Genomic DNA, 25,474 nt, shown 5'->3' on the forward strand with positions numbered 1-25,474 from the left:
AAGGTTGCACCAAAAATAAGTGTTTTGAAGGGAACTAAAAAGCGAGGAAGGTTGCACCATTATTAAATATTTTTAAAGCGGCGAAAAGCAGATAAAGTTAGCATCATTAATAAATATTTATTGAAAAAAGAGGATATAATTTAAATCAAATTATAATTAAATTATTTAAATCTATAAAAATTAATAAAACTATTTTTATTTTAGATGTGTTATGTAATATTAATATATATATATATATATATATATATATATTATTTTTTCAAATACAGGAAATATTTTTCATTTTGTCACGACTTAACATATTACAAAATGTTCTTACATAAAATTATAACAACTATATTTTAATTAACAAAATGATCTTCATTTATTTATTTATTATTTTTTTTATTTATTTAATTTGTATATATTTATTTTTTATTTATTTATTTTTTTTTAATTTATTATTTTTTATTTATTTATTATATTTTATTTATTTATTTATTTTATATTTATTTATTATACAGTACCTATGTTTTTAATAATATTCTTTAACTTCATTCACTTTTCTTCCGCAATCAAAAAGGTTTTTAAATTTAAAAATTTTATATCCAATCATGATTTTATGATAATTTTAATTCTGTTTTATAATCTATTTTTTATTGTTTTTACCAGTAAGAAATAAAATTTGGGAACTTTATATTACGTTACATATTTCAAATTTTAAGTAGCCATTCTACAAAATGCCAAAAAACAAATCAGAAAAATATAAAATGAATTTTCTCCAGCCATTATACATATATATTATCTGAGAAGTATATATTCTTTAAAATGCCTAAATTAAATCCTTAACAAAGATTCTTAATACTTTTTCTAGTTAGCTTATATTCAATAAAATGCACGTTATATCCCCTTATCCTTTCTTTAAATCACCAATTTAACTTTTGACATCGTATAGAATGTCCATCATTTTATAGAATGCCTAGAGAAGGTATGAAATTGATTCAGTATTTATGTTTAACAATAAGGGATCAGACATTCCATGCATTAACTATAGTTTTCTATAGAGTGCACTTATTGCAAGTATCCTTTATCGGTTACAGAAATTTTAAAAAAAAACAGGAAGTTCAATACAAACACTATTAAAAAAACTTACCTGTGACCATAATTATCAACTGTTCCTATTAATGCAGCAAAAATACCCGTAAGTCCAGCCAAAAATCCAGGTAATGTATGTAAACTGTTAATTGCACAAGCGTCCATTATATTTATTCGTTTTAGAAAAGGCTGTAAAAGAAAACATATACGTAAAAACATATAAACATATGCATATAGATTGATATGACGTCGGCGCCTTACATTTTTCGTAAACTTTCTATTAATTGTATTTTTAAGTGTAATAAAACTCGTTTGTTTTTTCACATACGAACAAACATTATCTATTATTTTGTGTTCTTAGGACTATATTGAAGATATACTTGTATGGATTGATATGATGTCGGCCTTTTACTTATGTTTCATTAACTTCTTATGAATTGTATTTCTATTTGTAATAAAACTCGTTAATTTTTTCACATACAAGCAAACATTATTCTTTTTTTTGTGTGTGTTCTTAAGACTTCATTAAAGGAAAAAAAAAGTTTCATGAAATCGGAAAGAACAAATAAAATTATATAGATCGTGTTTCTCAAAAATATTGTTGCAATATACGGTATTAGATTAATTACTAATACTTACTACAGCTCTTACTTATATTAAAAAACGCGTAAATTTACTCGAAATTTTTAATTGATTATTAATTTTTATAAATTTAAATTTACGCGTAACATTTTTCATTAAGACAGTCATTTTAAGAATACTGAATAAATATTCTTGTTTATTTCATTAACAAAAAATTTTATCAGCAATTTGAAGAAAAAGAAGGAGCTATTTTTATTTTATACTTAATCTGGGAATTCCGTTTAAAATTACTTTTTCGGTTAATTATATTCGTGGCATATATTTAATCCTTAAGTATTGTTTATAATACGAAATATAATGTTCCGCCACAATGAAGTAGTTTGGAATTATATTGTTCAAAATCTTATTAAAAGAGTAGGCAGCAAATGCAGATTCTAAGTGATAAGAATATTCATGAAAATGTAACGTTTGTACATTTTCATTTAAGCGATCGCCTGGTATAACATGTTTGAGAAGAAAATTATTTTCATACTTCATTATTTAATTTAATTATTTTTAAAATATTTGTTCATACATTTTGGCCCAAAAAATGAGGACACTATTATTTTCATTGACATTTCCAAAATATTACTAATTTTCAGCACATATGTTCTTTCTTTAAAAATATCGTTTTAATTTATTTTCAAGAAAAAAAAAAAATTTTTTTATCGTCTGCTCATTAGTTTTGAAAGTGCAGCGTAGAACAAAATTATATGAAATTTAATTATTTCTGGAAGGATAAAAGTAACCTAAATTTGCGTTTAAAACTTGATTAAATAGAAAAATCAATGAATATGAAAAAAATGCCTTTTGGGCAAATTGTAGGTGACTGGCTATTTTATGAAGAGAAAAAGACGTTGATTCGAGCCGTTGTTTAAAAACAGTTAGAGTTTGAGTTGTTAAGAGTTTGGGTGGTATTTCTGCAAGTGAAAAAACTTATTTAGAATTGATTCAAGAAAGTATGAACTCTAAAATGTATAAAGATCAATTAAAACAACAGCTTAAAATGGGAAATAATATTCAACTTTAGAAGAATTTAAATTAACTCTGGAGCATAGAATGAGTAAGTAGATTTAAATTTCCGAAAAGACTTATTAAAAAGTATCCCCTAACATAATGATAAACAATACCAATAAAACGGTTGTAAAACAGATAAATTACTTTTAAAAATTCTTTAAGACATTATATACTTTTTGTATTTTTTATAGATGGGAACCAGCATGTGTCATGTTTGTTTGATTTATTTAGTCGCATTTTTCATTTTAAATGCTGTAAAATGTTTTGATGAAATTAATTTGATTGTTGCAATTTGAAATGTAATTTTGAAGCTCTAGCAAGTGTTTGAATTTTTATTGGAATATTTAAAATTAATATCTGTCCTTATGATAATTAAGATGAATTTTATTAGAAAGAATGTGAAAATCTCTTAAATTTATGTTACGAAAAAACTTCCAAAATGCGTTCTGGTAAAAATAAAATAAAAAACCAGCTTGGCACACTTATTGACGTGTGTTACTTTCTAAAAATTTTTTTGCAAAAACTCTTTCCTTTCCTATTTATTTGTTAACTTATTTTTAATCTAGCACACATCTCTATGTTTTTATTCTTCAAAGACACTAAAAACAAGTGGAAATTTAATCGCTCTGAAATACTCAATAAAATTATTTCGCTGATTAAAATATTCTCAACTTCTATTTCGACATATGTGTCGTATTAGACGATAAATAATAATTTAATTATTATTTTGTGTACTATATAAATAAACTTAGTTTTGAAGTAATTAAGTATGCGTTTTTGAGTAAGAATTTTCCTTCATTAGGTTTAAAATTTTATCTTAAGTTTTATTCTTTGATTTAAACAAACCGAAGTTAAAACTTTAATGACAGAACGTATTTAGGCTGCAAAGCGATCTGAAAAGAATTATTAAAACTATTCCAGAAGTTGGCGAGGAGCGTTACATTCCTAGTTATAAATAAAATATGATTACTTTTGTTATTAATTTTTATATTTCGTAATAAAATTTTATAGGCATTTGAATAGAGTTCCCATGAAAAAGTCTATCTCTTCTCCTGTCATCAGAAATTTCTTGGTTTCATTGAAGGCCAATTTTTATAAGAAAACTTTTTTGTTTTTGACGAAAGATTTCTGATTGCATCTTTCGCCTAATGATAAGAAAAGATAATTTCGGCATCATTTTTCACCAGTTCCATAAATCAGAAGTAATTTTTATCATTCTTTTCTCCAGACGAACACGCATAATTAGGTTGGCATTTGTACAAAACAAGTATGGGTCATTGTTATTTATTTATAAGTGCAAGGAATTCTTGGCACGTTTCCAGACATTTAAATTCTTCCCATTCAAACTCTGTAGATCAAATCATATTTCTAAATTCAAATCTATAATTTTAGAATAGATCGTCAGTGGCGTAAGATTTTATTTAATATTTAATTCCGTATAATTTCCCATTATTGGCAACCGCTCTGGTGCGAATTAATGTCATTCATAATGTCTGGTGAGAATTAATCATTTTGAACTTCTGCATTTTAACCCTTAACGTCCTGAGGTTAACCCAGTTAATCAACAACAATTGATTGCCTACGGAATTTATGAGTCAACTAGACTAACTGGGAAATTCTGCTCATTGTAAACTGCTTTTTGTTTTTGAAAAATGCCTTACTGATTGGAGAAAAAAAACTCCAATTTTTCTAACCAGCCTTGCAGTTTTTAGACTTATTCCAATAAGCTTCTGATTTATATGAATCTAAAAGGAATCTTATTAACCTGATCAATTTCAGTCTGTTTGAAATGAGCCAATGCAAAAGCTTTTTGGCTGATTAAAATTAGTCTGCATGATTCAATGCATAAAATTTCTCTTTTCAAAGCTCTGGTATAACAGGAAGCTCCAGTCATTGCAAGAAGTCTGATAAAATTCAGCTTAAGTTAACAATTCTTTTTCACATTTTTCAATTAGCTTACAGTTATATCTGGTGATGGTAATAAGCCTGAAAATTATCAGGCTGAAAGGAAAATACTGAAGAAATACTACATGAAAATACATTTTAAAACAACGGCAACATTTGTAAAGTGACGTGTGTTTCAAAAAACTTACGACAAATAGACAAAATATGAGAAGTCCGACATTTTCATAAAGTTGTCTTTCGATCTATTTTAACGAAGTCTTGTTAGTTTGTAATCATCTCTTCGACTCTGATTTAAAGTCTGACTTTGATCGAGATTTTTGAATTCTGTATCAATCCATTGCAAGTAGAACACAAAAATCACGTTTGATGCATCAAAAAGAGTAAAAATGTTGAAAATATAAAGGCATTGATTACAGTAAGGAACAATTTCTTTTTGCAGATCTTAATATGAATTTTTTTTTTAAATGAAGTTTTATTTTATGAAATTCTTTTAACGCCTCTAGATACTTTTGTATCCCTGATTTCAAATCTGCAATCTGTTCTTTTTAAATAACATTTTCAGTCTATTTTTTGTCAAAATGAACAAGTTTAAGAACGTTATATGTAACAGGGGCACTGTAAATGTTGCGACAAACTTCTGAAGGTGTTAGGGCACATCATTAGGATTAATCGTCCTACACCACTAGGGGAGCTTCCCCTATTATGAGCTGTTTCTTCGTGTGCTTCTGAACTGGTCATAATAGGTAAGCACCCCTAACCTTGTACCATGGCTTCCTAAGTAGTATAAATTCTGATGAAATGCCTAAACTCCCCTAACGGCATTTGCGTGACCCCCTGTTATCTATAATATTTTAAAACTTATTTAAGCAAAAAAAAGGACTAAAAATGCCATTTTGAAAAAAATCTGTAGTTTTAAGAGTAAAACTTATTCCAGATTTGAAATCCCCACCATACCATAAGATTTCCTCCGTTCCCTTCTTCAACACACGATGAGTTTCCAGTGTCCCGCACTCCCCAATTTGTAAACCTAGACTGTAAGAATACTCTCATTTACGAATAGATGACAGCACCATAAGGCTGCTAAACTATCTCCTATGTCCAGGTAAATTTTGTTAGGGGTTCGAAACCACGCTAGTTGTGAATTGTTAAGAAACCGTACAGATCAGTAATCATGGTTTTTTAACCATACTAATTGTAAAAGGTCTGAAAACGGCGAAGGTAAAATATGCTCTTTACCATAAACTTTACGGTTAATTGGATGAACAGACTGCTACCGGTTATTTTACCATAATTTTAGAATGAAAATTCTAACAATGTATTGTATTATGTTATTTTGATTGTCAATTTAAGTAACATTGATATAAAATTGCAATAAGTTAATTTATTTACCCCCATATAATGGAATCCTATAACGCATAAGCTTCCACCCAACAATCCAATAAGTAGAGCTCCAAATGGTTGTATCATCAGTTCACATGTCGCTCCAACAGCAACGCCTCCTGCAAGAGTTGCATTTTGTATATGGCTCTATAAAACAAAAATTTTTTGTTAAATTTGTTTCATTCAAAACTGATACTAATCGATTTCAGTGTAAATAACTTTGTGAAAAAGATACGAAAAAAAAACAACATGAATCATTGTTTAAACTCTGTAAGTGCTTGTTTGAATGCATATAACCTAGTTTTTCTCTTGCAGTGTTACAGAAAATATTGGTTTTGTCCCTGCGCATTTCTTAGAAGAAATTTTCTTTCAGATATTCCAATGTGATGTTATTTATTCCATAGGTAAATAAACACCCATTTGTTGTTGTGGGTAGAGTCCTCGCTTTCACGGCTGTAGCCGGTCTCCGATTTACTATGGTTAAAGCTGCATGATGCCTGATCGATTAGCACTTTCTGTTATTCTATGTTAGGATTTCTCTCTCTTATAATGCACAAAGTCGTGGTGGCTCAGGAGATAGAACGCTCGTCTCCCATTGAGGTGACCCAGGCTTGAATTCCAGGAGTTACCAGTTGATAGGAATTCTGCTCCCGGCTTACACCAATCTCAGTACTGACGAATATCCTCAGTAGTATACGGATTATCGACCAGAATCCCTTGTCGCCAGGTTAACCGAAAGATGTTTTCTTGGTTTTCCTCTCCATGTAACGCAAATGCGGATAAGTTCCATAGAATCATTCGCGAAGGTTAGTTTGCCCCACTGCTTAATCCAGGAATTCCCTTGTCTACTGGGTTGGGTTCAAAATTGCAAGGCTACTGAGTTGAAAATTGATAGTCGTTAACTCAGAATTGGATCACTTTTCAACGCCGGTTATAAATAAGAATAAAAAATACAATGAGCTAAGTGAGTTTCAGAGCCGGAAACGGTTCAATGTCTTATGTAAAAACAGCGGGAATACTTACTTTATTTCTGTTAAATTATTGAATCTTCTCTAATTCTTTTTCTTCTGTATTTTTAGAGAAACTTTTTGTTTTCAATACTCTGTAATTTACATGAAACTCCTGATAAATTATTCCAGTTGACTCTCATGTTTTTATAGTATTTGACTTCTTCTTCTTTTTTTTCTTTATAAATTTTTGTTTGACTATCATTACAGCACTACTAAATTCAAACTTAGTTGTCTGATGATTTTTTTTTCTACAAGAAAGGAAGAATACTTCTTAACATTTTTTGTTGATAATATTTCTCAAAAGTTGACGTACAGTTAGGGTACAAACAGAAAATATGTGCTTCGTTTAATATTCGGATATTGTCAAAGCTAGCAACTAACAGGAATTTGCAGTAATTTTTTTCGAATTTTAGTTGCGACTTCAAAATTAAGGAAAGCTTTTAAAAACTTAGAAAAATGCCTTTTTTTCAAATTTCTTTAATGGCTTCTTAATGTTCGGTAACATCTTTTTTATCATTTGTAAAGCTATCCTTATTTTCAGTGAATTTTCGGTAATTTAAGCGAACTCTTATTTCTCATGAATTGGCAAATTTTTTTTCTCAAAAATTTTATTTGTAACAATCTTTCCAATACTTTTATAAATTTTGGTTCTTTATGATAGAAGTCTTCAACAACTGCCTCTCTGATGATATTTAAGAGCCTCTGAATTACCTAATTTTGTCTAAAATAAAAGTTTCATTAAAAATATAATTGTGATAACAATTCTGGATTAAAGTAACTTACCATGGTAAACTTAGCTTTTTTGTCCATTAAGGATGTCATTGCAAAAGCGGCCAAACAGCTGGCTGTAAAAGCTAAGAAGGTGTTCATAACAGCTCTGTGTTGAGCATCCCCCACTGATAATGCCGCGTTGAAACTTGGCCAAAAACACCAAAGTAAAACCGTCCCTTGAAGAAAAAATCATAGAATATAAGTCATTCTAATTCACTAATTCAAACATTTAGCGATGAATAGTTAAATACCATTAAAGTTGCTGTCAAATAATATTAAGGATTATTAAAATTCTGCATTGATAATTTTTAGTAAGAAATATGTCTTCATGTTAGCTTTCACATTCTATCAATTATTATTATGGAATAATTTCTTGCCCAAACGTTCGGTGCAAGAATTTTGTTTGACTGGAATGCTTAAAATCACGAACTAGCAAACGATAGTGTTAATTCGTCAAAACAATAATATCGTTTGCTCAAAAAAAAAAAATTTTTTTTCAATTTCTCACTTTAATTCATTTAGTTGCAATGACCAGAATGTAATTTAGTCGTAATTGTAAAACATTTTGAATTACAAATTATACCAGATGCATGGTTTGGGAGTTGTCAAATTTTTAAAAGATATTTTCAACATATTTCTTACAGCAAACATGAAGGCAGAGTTAGCAAACGATATTTAAAGAAGTTTTTACCAAGGATTTGTTTTTACGTACCAAGCATGCATGATATGTCTGAGCTGTAGCTTGATGCTTCATTTATATTATTTTGTACATTCGTTTTTTTATCCATTGTGTAAGCTGTTGCAAGGCCAAATAATGAAGCGAATAAATGTAATGAGACTGCACCTCCTAGATCAGTTACCTAATCCATTAATTCAAAAGAATGAAAGTAAAATTAATTTTTAAGAACATAACGGTAATTCTTGATTTTATACATGATTCAAAGTATAAAATTACGCTTCAACACATGGGCGTCGTTAGCGGTGGTGACAGTGGGTATATGCCCCCCTCAAAAATTAGAAATCTCTAAATGTCCCCCCGCAATATTTCAGACAAATAAAAAACACTTAATGAATCATCATCGAATTAAATTCATCAAAGTAAAAAATAATCTATCATTTCGCAAGTATTTAGCAGCCATAAGATTTTATTTTCTAATATGTGTAATTTAGAGAGTTATTATGACTGGGTATTTTCTTTTCGTCTCCCTCAACATTAGACCCATGCGACGCTCATGCTTTGAGACAGATTTGAAATGAAACACATAACAATATATAACACATAATAATAATATAAATAACGAAATCAATTTGTTTCTATTTTCAAGAGGGAAGTGCTTCTTTTTTTAGAAAAATATTCGGTGCATGAAAAATTCGCATTACGAACATAATAACAGTCATCTAAACTCGAAGAATGTAATCTCTCAAAGTAGTTTTTTTTTTACTACTTCGTAATTTTCTTATACAGGAACAAAAAAAGCTAGTAAATTTGTAAATATATACATAAAATATAATATCAACACAATAAATAACAAAAGTTTTTGAACAATTTAAATTCGCTACATGTACTAATTACGTTTTTGCACAATTTTCATCACTTTTTATGAATGTTGAACTGAAACTCTTAGGTACAAACACTTTTTCCATACTTTAATTCAAACTTAAATATAAAAATAACAAAGAGTAATGACACTATTTTTACCTTTTATAAGAATATGACACACATTATGAAGCAGTTAAAAATATTAATTTGCACCGTTCAGCAGAAATGGAGTTAAATCAATACCTGTTTGCTTACAACTTAATAGAAAATAAACTTTATTATAATTTCGTTTTAATATTATTGAATAGATACTACTGCAATTCTTACCTTCATATGGTGGACAACAAAATATTCATTTGTAGTGTATAAAAATGTTTCGATCATTGTAAAAGCTACCATCTGCAAGGGATTCGCTTTTCCAAATATTCCTCCAAGTGATATAACTGCACTTGCAGCAGCAAATTCAGCCCATATGATGCTATTAATAAACATACAATAGATTGTTAATAATTATAACTCTTAGTAAATGTAAATAAGTTAATATTTTAGTTAGTTATAAATGATTTAGAGGTAAAGATTTTTATTTAGCTGCTTCTATGAAAATATAAAAATTATAAGACTCTGAAAAAATATAAAATGTCACATTGCGAAAAATAAAGCATTAGACGAAATTAGTTTATCATCAGTTTAAAGTTATCACATATTTTATGGGTATTTAAGCATTTACTGATTTCACTAAGAATGATTTTTTTTCTTTCCTTTTCTGGATTTAACAATTTATTTACATGAGTTGTTAAATATGTTTAACCCTATTATTCTTATTTTTTTATGGAGAGTGATCCATGATAACTGACCCTTAATATGTATATTATCTTTAGAATCTTAGTCAAAAATTAAATAAAAATGTCTACACACTAGGGTCTCAAATTGATGAAAGTTATCAAATAAAGTGATGAAAGTTATCAAAATAAGGAATCACAAATGAAGAACATAATCGATTACATCACAACAACACCTATGAAACGACGACCCGGTTAAGAAAAACTAGGTTAACTGTTTGATAAAATTTAGAATTGTTTATAATAATTGCGCTTCAACTATATTCTGTTTTCTTCGGCAATCAAATAGGCCTTGATGTTTTGATTCCTGCCTTTATCTATAGTGACTCCTTAAATTTCGTTTTGATAATTTTTTGATGGTTGATAATTGATGATTCTAATAATTGATGCTTCGATAATTTTTTCTTTTTTCGAATATTAATTTTAAACTAATAATTTGAATACTTTTTTCAAAATTTAAATGGAACGTTCTGCATTCTGATTTTCGACATAACGTCAAGAAAATAATTTTATTCTAAATTTATTTTATCATAACAGTGTCATTGACTGCAATAAATAAGTTTTTATAATGCTAATCTCATTTTTTATACGTAGTTTATTACTTGTATTGTCTTCAAATCTCAATGAGAGTATACTGCACATTTTAGGTTGAACAGTTTGTTTACTTGTGCTGTTACTTAAATCGACTCCTATTCTGATGTGTCTCATGTTATGTTTTAATAATAAAATATGATTTAAATAAGTACGCTTTAAACTTAACGTAACAAAAATAGGTTTATCAAAAACTGATTTAAATATTTAACACTGTCATAACAATACATAATATTAAATAATGTTAGATGCATTATTATTAATTTATGGATTTTTAAGTTCATAAATTAATAATAAATTGTCTCCAAATAAATAGTTTTAAATCTTTAAGTTGCTTATCCCTAAAAGGTGTAGTAATAAAGAAAAATTTAATCTTAAGATGTTTTTTAATCCAAATAACTTAAAAAAATAGTGAGTAAACAGAACGTAAGCGAGTGTTCAATACTTAATTGCTAAAAAACGTAAAACCTTTTTAAAGAAATAGTGTTTCAAAATATGAGTAGCAGCGAACTATAGTTTAAATGATTGATCAACGATCAATAAAAAATGAAATAATGCGATAAAAAATGCAAGAATAAAATTGTAAAAAAACTTCGAAATTATTTGAAAAAACAAATGGATTTTACTACCTCCTAATGTCAATGTGAATTTTTCCTTCAGTTGCTGACCAACAATTGTGCGTGAAGATAGACCATTGTATAGATAGAGCAGCTAACAACATATTCATTCCAACTCCCATAAAACTGTACTTTTTCAGAAATGTATATAAAAAGCCCACACCAACAAATATTACTACATTAACATGTTGAAACACTAAAAAATAAAAGAATATTTTTTAAACAAATGGCGAACCCAAATTTCATTTTTGCAAATATTAGTTTCATTTACATGTTTACGATTGATGATCTCAGATATCACTAGTGTAAACATTAGTTTCATTTACATGTTTACGATTGATGATCTCAGATATCACTAGTGCAAACACTAGTTTCATTTACATGTTTACGATTGATGATCGCAGATATCACTAGTGCAAATGTTAGTTTCACTTACATGTTTACGATTGATGATCTCAGATATCACTAGTGTAAATATTAGTTTCATTTACATGTTTACGATTGATGATCTCAGATATCACTAGTGCAAATATTAGTTTCATTTACATATTTACGATTGATGATCTCAGATATCACTAGTGTAAATATTAGTTTCATTTACATGTTTACGATTGATGATCTCAGATATCACTAGTGCAAATATTAGTTTCATTTACATGTTTACGATTGATGATCTCAGATTTCACTAGTGCAAATGTTAGTTTCATTTACATGTTTACGATTAATGATCTCAGATTTTACTATTGCAAATATTAGTTTCATTTACTAGTTAAGCAACAAACTAATGATGATCCCATAGTTAACTATTGCTAATATTAACAATTAAGAAATGATTATCCCAAACTCAGTTTGAATTTACACGTGAAACACTAAAACACAAAAAACTATTTTTTCAACAAATAATAATTCCATATTTTACAATTGCAGGTGTTAATTGCTTTTCATATTGAAACATCAAAGTACAAAAACAATGATTTCAGGTTTCAAGATTGTAGGTTTTAATTGCATAAACATATTTAAGAAAACAAATTATTCCAATGATGATGCAAGATTTTATTATTTCAAATATTAGCTGAATATACATCTTGATACTCTAAAACACTTTAAAATAATTAGCCCAAATTTGAATGCAACAAATATAAGTTGCATTTTAATGTTGAGACACTCAACCTTACAGATAGAGAAACAGTTCAATGGTTCCATATTTCGCTATTAAAAATATAAGTTGCCTCACATATCAACGACATGCTTTTCATATAAGTAAAAAAATCATTTATCCATTAACCAACCTGTTTTAAATATTAATGACCAAAACAAATTAAATATGAAAAATTAGGAGAACAAATAACAAGAAATAAGTATACATCAATATAAATAAAGAAATTACTATTTTGTGAAATGAATGAATTATGAATTTCAGGAGATTATGAAATTATTTAGTCCATGACCAGTGTCCCAAAAATAACCAACGATTTGAAAAAAATAAGGAAAGAAAATTGAAGGAGTACGGTTTTGTTGTTTCCCAACTAACAGATTTAAATTAAGACATGAGTTGCTTTTACAATTCATTTTATAATTTGAAACTAAATTCATAAATTGAAACATAGAATCTCTGACCTGAAAAAAAAAAATTTTTTTTTCTTTTAAAAAGACATAAACCGAATATCATCTATCATATGGATCAAACCTCCACGGTTAGAATAACTTCACCAAACTATAAGTTCTTAGCTGTATTGAACGATCTGTTATATTACAGTCTGTTTCGATTTGCTTAAGAAACTAGTTATACTGCTACCAAATTTTAATATTAGTTTCGAAATTCGTCAACAGATGGTGTTGCTAAATGGAAAAACTGTAAAAAATTGTTTTCAGAACAACCATCCTTTGAATTAACAATGTACTGCAATCTGAGGTCAAAATTACTAGACGTCCTTGTCCATACAAGTATTTAAGCTGGAATGATTTGAAGTCGAAAACGTTATTTTATAGTTCATACAGCCCACAACGATCTTACCAAATTTTAAAATTAGTTTCAAAGTTCGTCAACAGATGGTGTTGCTAAAAGGGAAACTGTAAAACAATGTTTTCAGAACAACCATTGTTTGAAGTAACAATGAACTGCAGTCTGAGGTCAAAATTACTAGGCGTCCTAGTCAGTACAAGTATTTGGGTTGGAATGATCTGAAGTAGAAAACGTTATTGATACTTCAACGCACAACGCCAACTATTGATAATCTTTGTAACTAAGTTTTGAAATTTAAGGATAATAAAATACCTGATTTTCTCACAACAAATTGTACACATTCTATCTCTTTCTGTTTATCTTTAATTGATTTTTTAAACCAACGGTCGTTTTTGGGATACGAGATGTGCATTGAGAATGAAAAATTCTTTATATTGACATACTTGGATATATAGCGTGAAAATCATTTGCATCTGGATCTACTCTTTCTTCTTTTGGATATTTATCTTGATTGGCATCTACTTGTTGTCCATATTCCACGAAAAAAGCAAAAAGTATTATAAATAAAATTTGCAGGAACAATACTGTTATTGCGAATTTCTTTTTCAGTGCCATGTTTAGATAAGAACGTGATTTAACTCCGGCAGTTGAGTTGGTTTTTCCAAGACCCTAAAAGAAGGATGCAACATCATTAATACATTTTTACTATATTGACTGCTTCATAAATTAAATGCATTTTTAAAACTTAGTTATCAAGATGCATTCGATTTGAATTTGTGTCATAAAAATGAACCATAATGAAGTTCAAATTACTGAAAAGTATTCTACCATAATGAACCATACTATAACCAAGGTCGAGCCATACTAATCTTCGTAATTTATTTAAAAAACATGCCACCAATCTTTTTTCAATTTGTTGTTAAAAATTTTCGTTCACATTGAACTATAGTACCTCACATTTTTTCATACTTTTAAATATATAAACTGACAGGATTCGCTCTTTCTACATGATAATGTTTAAATTTTATTTTATTTCATACCTGGCGTTGAACAGCAGTTCATTTCTAAGCTTATTATGACTATCAATATGCAACTCCATAGCTTTGTAATTTTGAAACCTACCCAGAAGATAAGAGAACTCCTGGATCAAGCATTGGGACTAACTAGCCTTAATGGAGGACTTTTGATGGAACTAACCAGCATTACAAATCCTTAGAAATATTTTTGGTCCAGTACAGGAAAGAGGCTGTTGGCGAATCAGATACAACTTTGAATTATGTAGACTATATGGACAGCTACAGATAATGCCGGTCATCCGAAGCAATAGATTAAGATGGCTTGGCCATATCTGGAGAGATCCAGAAAACAATGCAGTACGAATCGCCACCTTTAAAAATCCTTCTGGATCTCGGACCAGAGGAAGACCTCCAACTAGATGGCTGGATGACACTACTAAAGATCTCGAAGTAATAAAGATTAACAACAGGAAAAAAGTCGCCATGGATAGGAGGCGTTGGAGGCTACGCGTGGTTGAGGCAGCCGTGGTTGAGGCAGCCAAGGCCTGTTAGGGGCTGTCGTGCTGAAGAAGAAGAAGAACCAGCATTACAAGAAGAAAACCATTAAAACCTTTCGCGATCAGCCCAATACCAGAAGGATTCTAACCCACGATTTGTCAACCACTGAGGATATTTAATAATTTGGCAGTCATAACTATCTTTTAAATCTGCTCATATTTTTCAGAAAAATTATTTAAAAATATCAGTAGCTTATTTCGGACGAAAAAAAATATTATTCCTACATAATATTTGAATGTAAAAACAGTTTTCATTTATTTATTTCATTTGGAGATTTAAAAAACACATTATTTATTTATAATGATAGGGAATTTAATGAAATCATGCGAGAAATAAAACAATGAAATAAATTTTTTTCATGGATTTATTGATTCATTTACTCCATTTTTTAACGCAGAAAACGAGGATAACTAGTCTTAACGATGTCTTTATCGTTTATTGATTTCATTGTCATTGCAAAAAGACAGCTGCTTTCTTTTTCAATATACAATATCCGAAAAACGTGTTCACTTACTTACTTCAACCTTAAATCAATAGAAACCTAGAAAATGTTTCCTTTTGTTACTTAATTTCAGGGCAAATGTAATAGTGCCTATGGTTAGGCTATAAAAATTATGTTGTCTCTTTACATATAACTCGAAATTTACAAAAACTCTTCTGGTTGTGTTAAAACAGACATTCAAAAATATATTATTAGATTTCCATTAATTTGGATTTTAATTAATTTTCTAATATAAGGCAAAAATAAGCGGTCGTGAATTTTTCTAACATTGTTTTATTAACATTTCTCCATTATATGAGTATTTAAGAGTTTTATTATACCATCTGGACAATGTATATTCTTTGTTTTGGACCTGTTACCTGGGTTGAAGCATTAATTTGATTCTTGACCAGAACATATATTTTTATTTACATAGAATATATTTTTTGTTCATTACATAGTCTTGAATATATTTTTTATTATTTACATGATTCTTTCTTTTGTATTCAAACATAAAATTTGTTCTAAGGAATCTCAGAACAATATTAGGCTTAACAAATATTATTAAAATCCAGCAACTTGAAATATTTAACTCTTTTACTGTGCAAACATTGTTTAAAAATTCTAGAACAGGCATTCTGATTGTGTTATAAAATATCTTTTTTAACATATGCGTGAATATGAAGCGAAAAATAATAATTATTATTATAGAAAATTATATTAGACAAAAGAATTTTTAATTGATTTTTAAAAAAAATATCTATAGAACATCTATCGAATCCTCACATAATAATAATAATGATCAAGAGTTATGCTAAAAAATAATTTTGTTCAGTAAGTTTATCTTATTTGATAAAATTAGCATACTTCACACAATTTTATAAAATTTGTCAATAGAAATTTCCTTAAACTGTCCTACGTTTTTAAATATTTCATATATGCTTGTAAAAAAAATTTCTTTGAAATATGTGCAAGAAAATATAAATTTATCAAGAAAATGAAGCAGAAAAATCAAAAAGCTAATTTTTGCTGAATTCTACCAATTGTAAAATGTTAATAGGCTCATAATATTTCAGAATGAATAATTCACCTTATAGGTTTATCTATACATACTGGAAGCCAACTTGTCAGCCTTCACAAACTCGCCGTGGTTCACACACACTCGCTGCGGCTACAAAAACTTCACTACCCCTTCCTTTACAAACTCATCGCCTTGTGCCTCCGTATTGACCCCACTCCATTTAGCAGCATCGCTCTAAATTCTTTTTCTCCTCCTCAAAATCATCGCTTTTCGTCTCTTTCAGATTGCAATTTGCAACTTAAAATATGTATTTCCGAAATATCTTGTTATATCTCTTATCGCGGATAAGATACCAAAAAATCTCGAAATCGAAACTTCAAAACATGTCTTCCGATAATTCTCATAAAATCCTACCGAAAGACATGTAAACATATTCTCCACTAAAAAGTAAACAATAAATATTTTAAATCATTGGCATCGAGAGAAAAATGATAAATTAAAAAAAATACCAGTTGAAAGAAATGAAATTTAAGTTCCTTGCTTATTTTTTATTATGAATGCATTTCTGGAGTGTCCTTAAAATATCATCAGCAGTTTTCAATGTAATGACGGGTGAAAAAAGTTAGGATGGATTCTTTTTACACCTCATAGATTTAGATTAGATAAATTAGATGGGTTTTACTAGATAATTAGATTAGATAAATTTGATCAAGGATGGATTGAATTAACTAGATTTCAATCAAGGGTGAAGTAATTGTTATAAAAAGCAGGTGGCTGAAGCGCTGTTTTCAATACTTCAGTTTTTTAACAGTTATTAATGATGATCAGGTTAAGCCGGCTCAATTCATGTGAATGAGAAAAATGATGCAAAATGTAAAGAAAAGTCACAATTTTCTGAAAGTGGAAAGCCTTGTTTATTTATAATACTTAAAAAGCAACTACAAAGCTGCATTTTTGGGCTCCAAAATTGTACAGTCCTTGGTTTTAATAATTTTTCATACAGAAGAAAGGAAACCTCAAAAAACTTAGTAACTAGTTGTAAGTTATTTGTCGGTTTTATTGTCGAAACAATTCTTTTCAATAATGCAGCATGCGCAGTTTTTACATTTAAATTATTTAATTCGAGTTTAATGTACTCAAATTGAAAGGTTTCCGCTTAAAATATTTAAAAATTAATCAAATGAAGCAAACTTTTCTACAAGGAGAAAACAATTCTCCTAAAATTACCATACTGTATAGCAATGATACTTTTTTTTAAAATAATAAATAAAAAAGTGGCATACTTTTGGTAATAAAAATCAAAATATCTGGTATTTGACTATTCATTTGGTAATTTTTCCGTTCATATGGTAACAGTTTGCCAAAAATTCTGTTTTTCAAATTTCTCAAGTTTAGTAAGATATAAAAAGCTGAAAACTAAATTTAACCGAATAATTACAGTTTAATACACTCCAATTGAAGAGTTTTCGTAAAAATTATTTAAAACTTAATTGAATAAAACATATTTTTCAACAAGGAAAAAAAATTCTAGTAAAATTTCCACACTGTATAGTGATGACAATTCAGATAAAAAAAAATTAAAAAAAAAAAAAACATACGTCTTTTAATAAAAACTAAAATATCTGGTATTTAAAAACCATTCAATTAGCAATTTTACCATTCATATGGTAAAATTTTTACATAAAGTCTAGTTTTCAAACTTTAAATTCTAATTTCAACTCATTTAATAAAAAATTAAAACAGAAAATAAAATTTAACCGAGTAACTAGTTTTTATGCCATACTCTAAAAGCATTTTGATAAAATTACCAAATTTTATTAAGTTTCGTCAAATTTTATACACATAATATAAAACCATACCTTATGTTAATTTCCCCAAATTATTCACCAAAGCGCTTCGGCAAAAAATTGCCGAGTTTTTTAGCGTTTCCATAGAGCCAGAATCACGATAAAATTTTTACCATATTTCAGTAGTTTTGACCATACTTTTTTTCTCAGTGACCATACTTTCGACCATACTTTCTTTCATACTTTTTTCATTCATAATATATTTTAAGCATCAAAATATATCTTTTGTTAATCTGGTATCATACAAACTATTTCAAACGTTTATGAATAAAATGAATACATTTGTAGTTTGCAGAGGTGCAAAACAGAACAATGAAGTAAACTGAAGAAAAAAATAATAGTATTAATGAATTAATTACATTAAACAATTAATTATATTAATGAAAAATTGCGTTAATGAGTATTCGTGAATAATTATCGTAATAAATAAATATATTAATAAATAATTATATCCAGGAATAATTATATTAATATAATTATAATGAACAACTATATTGTTCTGAGCCGGTAATTAATATTTTGGTGTTATGAAAAATTTTCCTTACCTCAAAATAAATTCAACTGTTTATCAAGAGAAAGTTGGAAGACAACTAATATCTAAATTTGTTTTCTTACTACAAATTTAGGTTTTGGTTTTTATGATAACTTATTAGGCCAATAAAAACTACTTATTATTTATTCAGGCTTAATAAAAAATACTGGAATCATTATGAGAATAAATGAATTTCCTTCAAATTAGGATTCGAGATTACGAAAGAAAAATATGTGATTCGTTTTTCATTTTCATTTCCTCATTTTGTCACATAAGTAAGAGAGATTTGTTCTGAATGATAGGTTCTTAATAAATTTATTAAATTGCAAAGAATAGTATGAAAATCTTAAATAAACTATTATTATTATTTTAGTATTAAAATATTTACTTAAATACTGATATAAATATTATTTAGAGTTTTATAATTTGGCACAGTGTTTTTAAAGAATTTATGTTATTATTTGAGAAGTTAATTAAAAATAAGTCAAATAAGAAATATTATGATTGTAGAACAGTTAAATTAGTTTTTTTTATATAAATTGTAAAAAAAATTTATTAATTGGATTTTTTTTTTCGAGGTTTACTGTTGTTACTTTTGATGATCAAAGATAAAACGCATTTCATTTCGATATCAAGCTGCAAATTGATGAAGTTGAAATGTTTATGATTAACGAGATGCGGTAATGTTAATTAGTTTAGGATGATCATTACTGAAGACATGGATTTCCTTAATAAAGATATTCTGTCATCTTAGAAATATTAATTCAGGGTCACTCATTTCTACCTAGTGTTGTTTTAATTCAACACTACTTTGACGATGTCATCCGAATTCTCTTTTTAGATGGTGAAGGTTGTTTTTTTTTAATCATGACAACGCTGTTCTTTTTAACTGCATTTTTTATTGTTGTTTTCGTTTGGTAAACAAAAATTTTTTTTAGAAATAGTCATTCAGGTGTAACAAAACCTTTTTTAATTCTTTAATTTTTACGCTTCGTTGTTTATTTATCTGTCATTTATTTGTTTTTTTTTTCATGTTTTAGAAAACGTAAATATTATTTCACTGGCAAAGCGAATTTAATCGTTTTACAGAGAGAAAAATTGAATATAGACGCAAATTTAAAATTCGAACAGTTGAATGGAGATTTCAACAAAATATTCTTACCATAAAAGATAGAAAGGAAAATAACTCTTTTAATATAATTCATTTTTTCAGTTTGAATCCTTTTAGTTCTAATTCTTTTTAAATTTATAATTAAATACATTTCTAATTTCAACTAATGTTTAAATCATTTAACTAATTATCTAATTCCAGTCAACGATTGCCGAAGGAATTTCATAAAATATTAAAATCTAAGAAAAGAGAAAGAAAAAAAAAGAAACAAATTAGGAAAAAATAAGTTTTAATGCGGATTATTAAACAATAATTGTTAAGCAAAATTATATTGCTTAAGAATTCTTGATTAATGATTTATGACTTATAACTAATGATTTATAACTAATAAAAAAACAATAAGCAACAAAAACAATATTTTCATTATTGACTTCAACTTGAAGAATTAATTTCTACTTATAAATGCTTTAATGGAATAATATAATCACCTAATATTATTCTTTCTAAAATAATAAACTATTGAAAAATATAAAAATGTCTTAAAGTTTTGAATTGAATTTGTAAAACAATTGCTGGATTGAAAAATGCTAAATGCCAACAATGATTCCCATTTGAATATATATTTTCTCATTAATTTTAAAAAATGCAATCTAAAATCCTACCTTTAAAATAAATTTAAATTCTGTGAATCCATCGTTTCTGAATATAAATATACTTAAGTGGAAACAAATTCAGCAAAAGCCTCAAATCAATAATCATTTCACATTCAAAAATAATTTTTGAATTAAGGACACGCTATGACAAATCTTTCCAACATGAAAATGAAATTTGAGTTTATACTTTATCTGATTGTAAGTTGTTAATGATAAAAAAAAATTTAAAAAAAAACGAATTTAGATACTTGGATATAGCATGACGTATAGGTTAGAGGTCAAATGTTTCGTAACAAATCGTAGCTACAGAAAGTCAGCCAAATTAATTTTGATTACAAACAAATAAATATGCTTTTTCGACCTCGAGTTCATTTAATATGGAAACACATTTCCTTCGTATTTACAAGTATCTAGAAAAATTAATTATTTTTGGAAGATAGATAAGAAATTCAGTTTTAATTGATGCATATATTTTTTTAAAACGCACATACTGAAATTAAAATTGAGAGTAATTGTTAAAACTATGTATTTTTGAATTCTCATTAATTTCAAAAACTTATCAATGATAATATGTTTTTCTGGAACTCGGAATCGTATTTTGAATCTTACAAATTAAGCACATGCTTACTCTTACAATGCTTTGCACAGTCAATTAGAATTTAAGATAGATAAAGTATTGAAAATTAATTATGAAACATAGAATGTTTATTTTTACAAAAAAAGAGCTTGCTATTTTTTTCCTATTTTCTTTTTATTCTTTTATTCAATACTTCAATAAATATTAAGCTTGATCGTCAAAAATAAAATTTAATATATCCTTCAATAATACAAGGATTTCTTATTTACAATATCTTTTTGAATTCGCAATTAATTTTTAAATAAAACTAGTAAGCCAAAAGTTAAAATTTTAAATTTAAAAAGAAAAGATTTGAACAAAGTATTTCTACGCAGTTTTTGCACTTTAACTAACATTACGGTACTATTTTTCTGAAGTGCATTTTTTTCTCGGAGGTTTATTTGTGTTTGCATTCATTTTATTATAAAATCCTGTTTTAAGGATCGTAGAAATTCAGTAGCCAAATTATATATTCTTTAATTTTAGCCCACGAAATGTTGAGACAAATATTATTTAAAAATGAAAAATTCTTGCTGTATAAAAATTTGATGTTTTATGAGATAATTGGAGATATAATAAAAAAAATGAAAACAAAATGTTTGGAATTTAAAAATAAACAAATTGGCTCATGACATATATTTGTTTTTGTTTTTGATTGATAGCAAGATGCATTTTACTTTCTTCAGCTTCCAATGAAAAGAAAGCCTGCTTAAGTGCTTTGATAGATATGTAAAAAAAATTCATGCACTCCAGAAGATGGATGTTCAAATTTCAGGAAACTTTCTTCGTTTTTGACAAAATCGTTTCCTGGTATGTGGTCTGAGAAAAGGTTTTGTCAAATAGACGAAATAATTATAGTAGTCTTTTTCGAAGAAATGAATTTTGTCAAAATTCATTATTCGTCATTCTGTTCTTCCAAAAAAGAAAAAAACTTATAGCGCGTAATGTATTTAACTTTATCGTGGGCACAACAGAGGTGGATCAATATCACCAAACAACACAAGAAGAACGGATAGATAAATTACATACATGCCCGTAGCGGGATTCGAATCCGGGATCTTCCTTGTACGATGCCGACTCCTTGATCACCATGCACGCGGTCGGCTTGTTTCGTCACTCTATTTTCGATTTTCTAGTATTCATTCTATTGTCGACATTCTAGTTAATAATCCCCCACAATGCACTACATTGTGGTTTCGAGTTGAGAAAACATTTTCGTCAGGTTTTTGAGAATTCGCGTTTTGTCATAAATAACGTGATTTCGTGGCGAAATGATTCTCAAAATCAACAAAACACAGCCTAAGAGTTTCTGAATTGTCAAAAGTGAGAGAAACGCCCTCAATGTAAGTATTATCTTGCTTATTCATATGAAATTCGAGTTAAAAAAATTTTAAAAATTACATTTATAGCTTATTCTACTTACAAAACGAATAAAAAAAATAGCTTCTATGCAACTGTTTCACTAATTAAACTAGTAAGAATTATTTACTTTAGCAAAAACCAATGACAATTTAAACAATAATTAAATCATCCATACAGTCATAAATATGTTTTCTTTCTAAAGAATACAAATCTCTTCAAATTTAATTTCAGGTTAATGCCAACTTTAAGAAGTTTCCTGCTTATTATATTCCACCCATTACCTGAACATCATTGTCCGGAAATGGACGTCCATTAGACATGAGATTTTCCGCCGTTCGTTAATGTTGTTTCCATTTATATCTCCGTAACGGATATGCGAAAATTTCGAACAATGCCCACCATAAAAGTTAAATGTATCAGATGGTTGCAAGGCTGCTGTTTGCTTAACAGAAATGTTCCTGATTTTGTATCAAATATTAAAACCAAAACGAATATCGATTCAGAAATGCTATAAATGCGGCTATTATCATTTACAGTAGATGTAAATTGATTTTCGTGATAGGAATTAATATTATACCTAACATGAAAAGCTATGATTAAGCTTGTAATGATTGATTCGTGATATTTCATTCTTGCTTTTTATTCTTTTCGTGTTTGGTTCATTCTAAAGGTGTCAATCGTTAAGCAAATATATCATTTTTAGGCTAAAGTGTGAAGATAGTGTGGTCTGATAGAGCCTGAAAAAATCAATTATGAAAAAGAAAATATCCACGCAGTCACTTTATGTTTTCAAAAAACAAAAAAATACTTTATAATAATGTTTTTAATTTTACTTATTTTTTTATTCTTTTATTGAATTTTTATTCGCTTATTTATTCCGATGAGTTATTACAGTCGTCTTAAATGTTAATGGCAAGAAAAAAAATCAGGGCAACTTACATCTGTAGTTGTATAAAATCTTTTCAAAACTTTTTGTACTGTTAAAAAATCTTTTCATTCTATATTTCTTGTTCGATAACAAACAGGACTACTTGTGCTGGCAATTTTTTTTACTATTTCTGCTAATATTTTTTTGTCCTCACCTAGTTTTTTTTTATGCTAGCTAAAAAACTGTTTACACATTACAGTTATTACGCAATGACCATCCCACTAGTAGTGTTTACAAAAACTTTTCATAATTTATATTTGTATTTGCATTGATCTTTTCAATTATTTTTTTTCTTTTTTGTGCTAGCGAAAAAAGTATTTACAATTTACAGTATTAGATCAGTGACCTAGCTAGGACTATTTGCTCCAGCGAAAAATATTCTTAAACTTAAAATTTTATTTTTATTAACGTTTTCAAAACTGTTTTCATTTATGATGATGACGCAAAAAATGTTTGATGTTTTACTTTTATTTGGGTTAAAATTTATTTAGTGGAAATTTACTATACAATAAAAAGTGTTTCATTATGAAATGATCAACTTATGTAAAAAAAGATATATCTATTCAATTTGTTCATAGAACTATAAATAAATTTAAATTATTAAGAACCTTATTTAGCGATTATAATATACCATCAACTCTGTTTATCCCCTGTTGTTAAGAAGGATTATAAGACTTAAACAAGAAAAAAATAGTGCAAATGCATTCAGTAATTTACACATTATGAAAGGGAAGACTGATTATGTCCCTTCTTCAGAAATTATTACCCTCAGGGAAACTCTATATAGTTACCCTGTTATTGAGAAGAATTATAAAAAGTACATACAATGAAAAATAGTACAAATGTATTCAACAATTTAGAAATTATGAACTAGAAATCTGATTATACCCTTCATCGGAAGTTATGACCTTCAAAATTATATATGGATATTATTTAGAAATTTTGAACTAGAAATCTGATTATGCCCTTCATTGGAAGTTATAACCTTCAAAATTATACATGGATATTATTTAGAAGTTTTGAACTAGAAATCTGATTATACCCTTCGTAAGTTATGACCTTCAAAATTATATATGGATATTATTTAGAAATTATGAACTAGAAATCTGATTATACCCTTCATCGGAAGTTATGACCTTCAAAATTATATATGTACCCCGTTATTTAGAAGGATTATAAGACTTAAACAATGCAAAATAGTACAAATGCATTTAGCAAATTTCAAGCTACGAACGGAAAGTCTGATTACGCCCCTTTTCGAAAATCGAGTTCGACCCTCTGGAAACACTATACGTACCCAGCTATTGAGAAGGATTATAAAATTTATGCAAAAAAATCAGCTTCATGCATTTACTGTGGAGTGAGACAGGACATTGATCATCTACTTAAGCACTGTCCAAGATTCCGGGCACTTCGTGGAACCCACATGAATAATTGCGAAGAGGAACATCAATTCTTCGCTATATTGACCTGCAGGAAAATTGTGACTCAAATTATTAAACAAACCCTCGAGGACATTCTAGCCCCAGATCAACTGGCACCAGTCATGAACCAACAATAGAGCGTGTCATCGTTAATTTTTACTAATCAACTTTTAGCCTTACATTTTGAATTTTTATCTACTTTTGATTTTAGACTTCATAGACTTCTAGTCAGACTTTTACTTTTAGACATTTACTATTTGGACTTTTAGCTTTCATTGGTTTTAGTTTTGAGATTTTTTATCTCTTGTTTCCTTATTATTATAATCATTTAATTCTCGACATTTACACCGGCGCTATTGGGTTTCATTGCCTTTAACACATGTTTTTAATTGTCAAACTTTATTGTTAATCCACTTTTAACTGATCACCACCACTGTCATTTGGCGAAATTTTACTGTAACTTTAGTTTTTAGAGAAATTTTATTGTAATAATTTTACTTTTATCTCCGTATACCCCCCTGGGGTGGGTCGGAGTTCAACCTTACTTATAAAATTTATGCAGCGAAAAATAGTACAAATGCATTCAACAATTTACAA

General features: G+C 27.9%; 1 protein-coding gene across 7 annotated transcripts in view; it reads right to left on the minus strand.

Annotated features, from left to right (window-relative positions):
- LOC107456238 (ammonium transporter Rh type B) overlaps positions 1-25,474 on the minus strand; it is a 71,236-nt gene that overhangs the window by 6,278 nt on the left and 39,484 nt on the right. For 3 of the 7 annotated variants that reach the window (XM_043052041.2, XM_071181219.1, XM_043052042.2), the window contains 7 exons: positions 13,772-13,997; positions 11,378-11,561; positions 9,646-9,796; positions 8,491-8,638; positions 7,791-7,954; positions 6,007-6,144; positions 1,133-1,263 (listed from right to left, as the gene is read on the minus strand). In XM_043052041.2, coding sequence (XP_042907975.1) covers positions 1,133-1,263; positions 6,007-6,144; positions 7,791-7,954; positions 8,491-8,638; positions 9,646-9,796; positions 11,378-11,561; positions 13,772-13,997 — 1,142 coding nt within the window. Of the gene's footprint in view, positions 1-1,132; positions 1,264-6,006; positions 6,145-7,790; positions 7,955-8,490; positions 8,639-9,645; positions 9,797-11,377; positions 11,562-13,771; positions 13,998-16,473; positions 16,723-18,796; positions 18,949-20,556; positions 20,757-25,474 lie in introns of those variants that run through there. The other 4 variants (XM_043052045.2, XM_043052046.2, XM_043052044.2 and 1 more) reach the window with 4 other exon arrangements.

This window comes from Parasteatoda tepidariorum, chromosome 5 (assembly GCF_043381705.1).
Source record: "Parasteatoda tepidariorum isolate YZ-2023 chromosome 5, CAS_Ptep_4.0, whole genome shotgun sequence".
Taxonomy (NCBI): domain Eukaryota; kingdom Metazoa; phylum Arthropoda; class Arachnida; order Araneae; family Theridiidae; genus Parasteatoda; species Parasteatoda tepidariorum.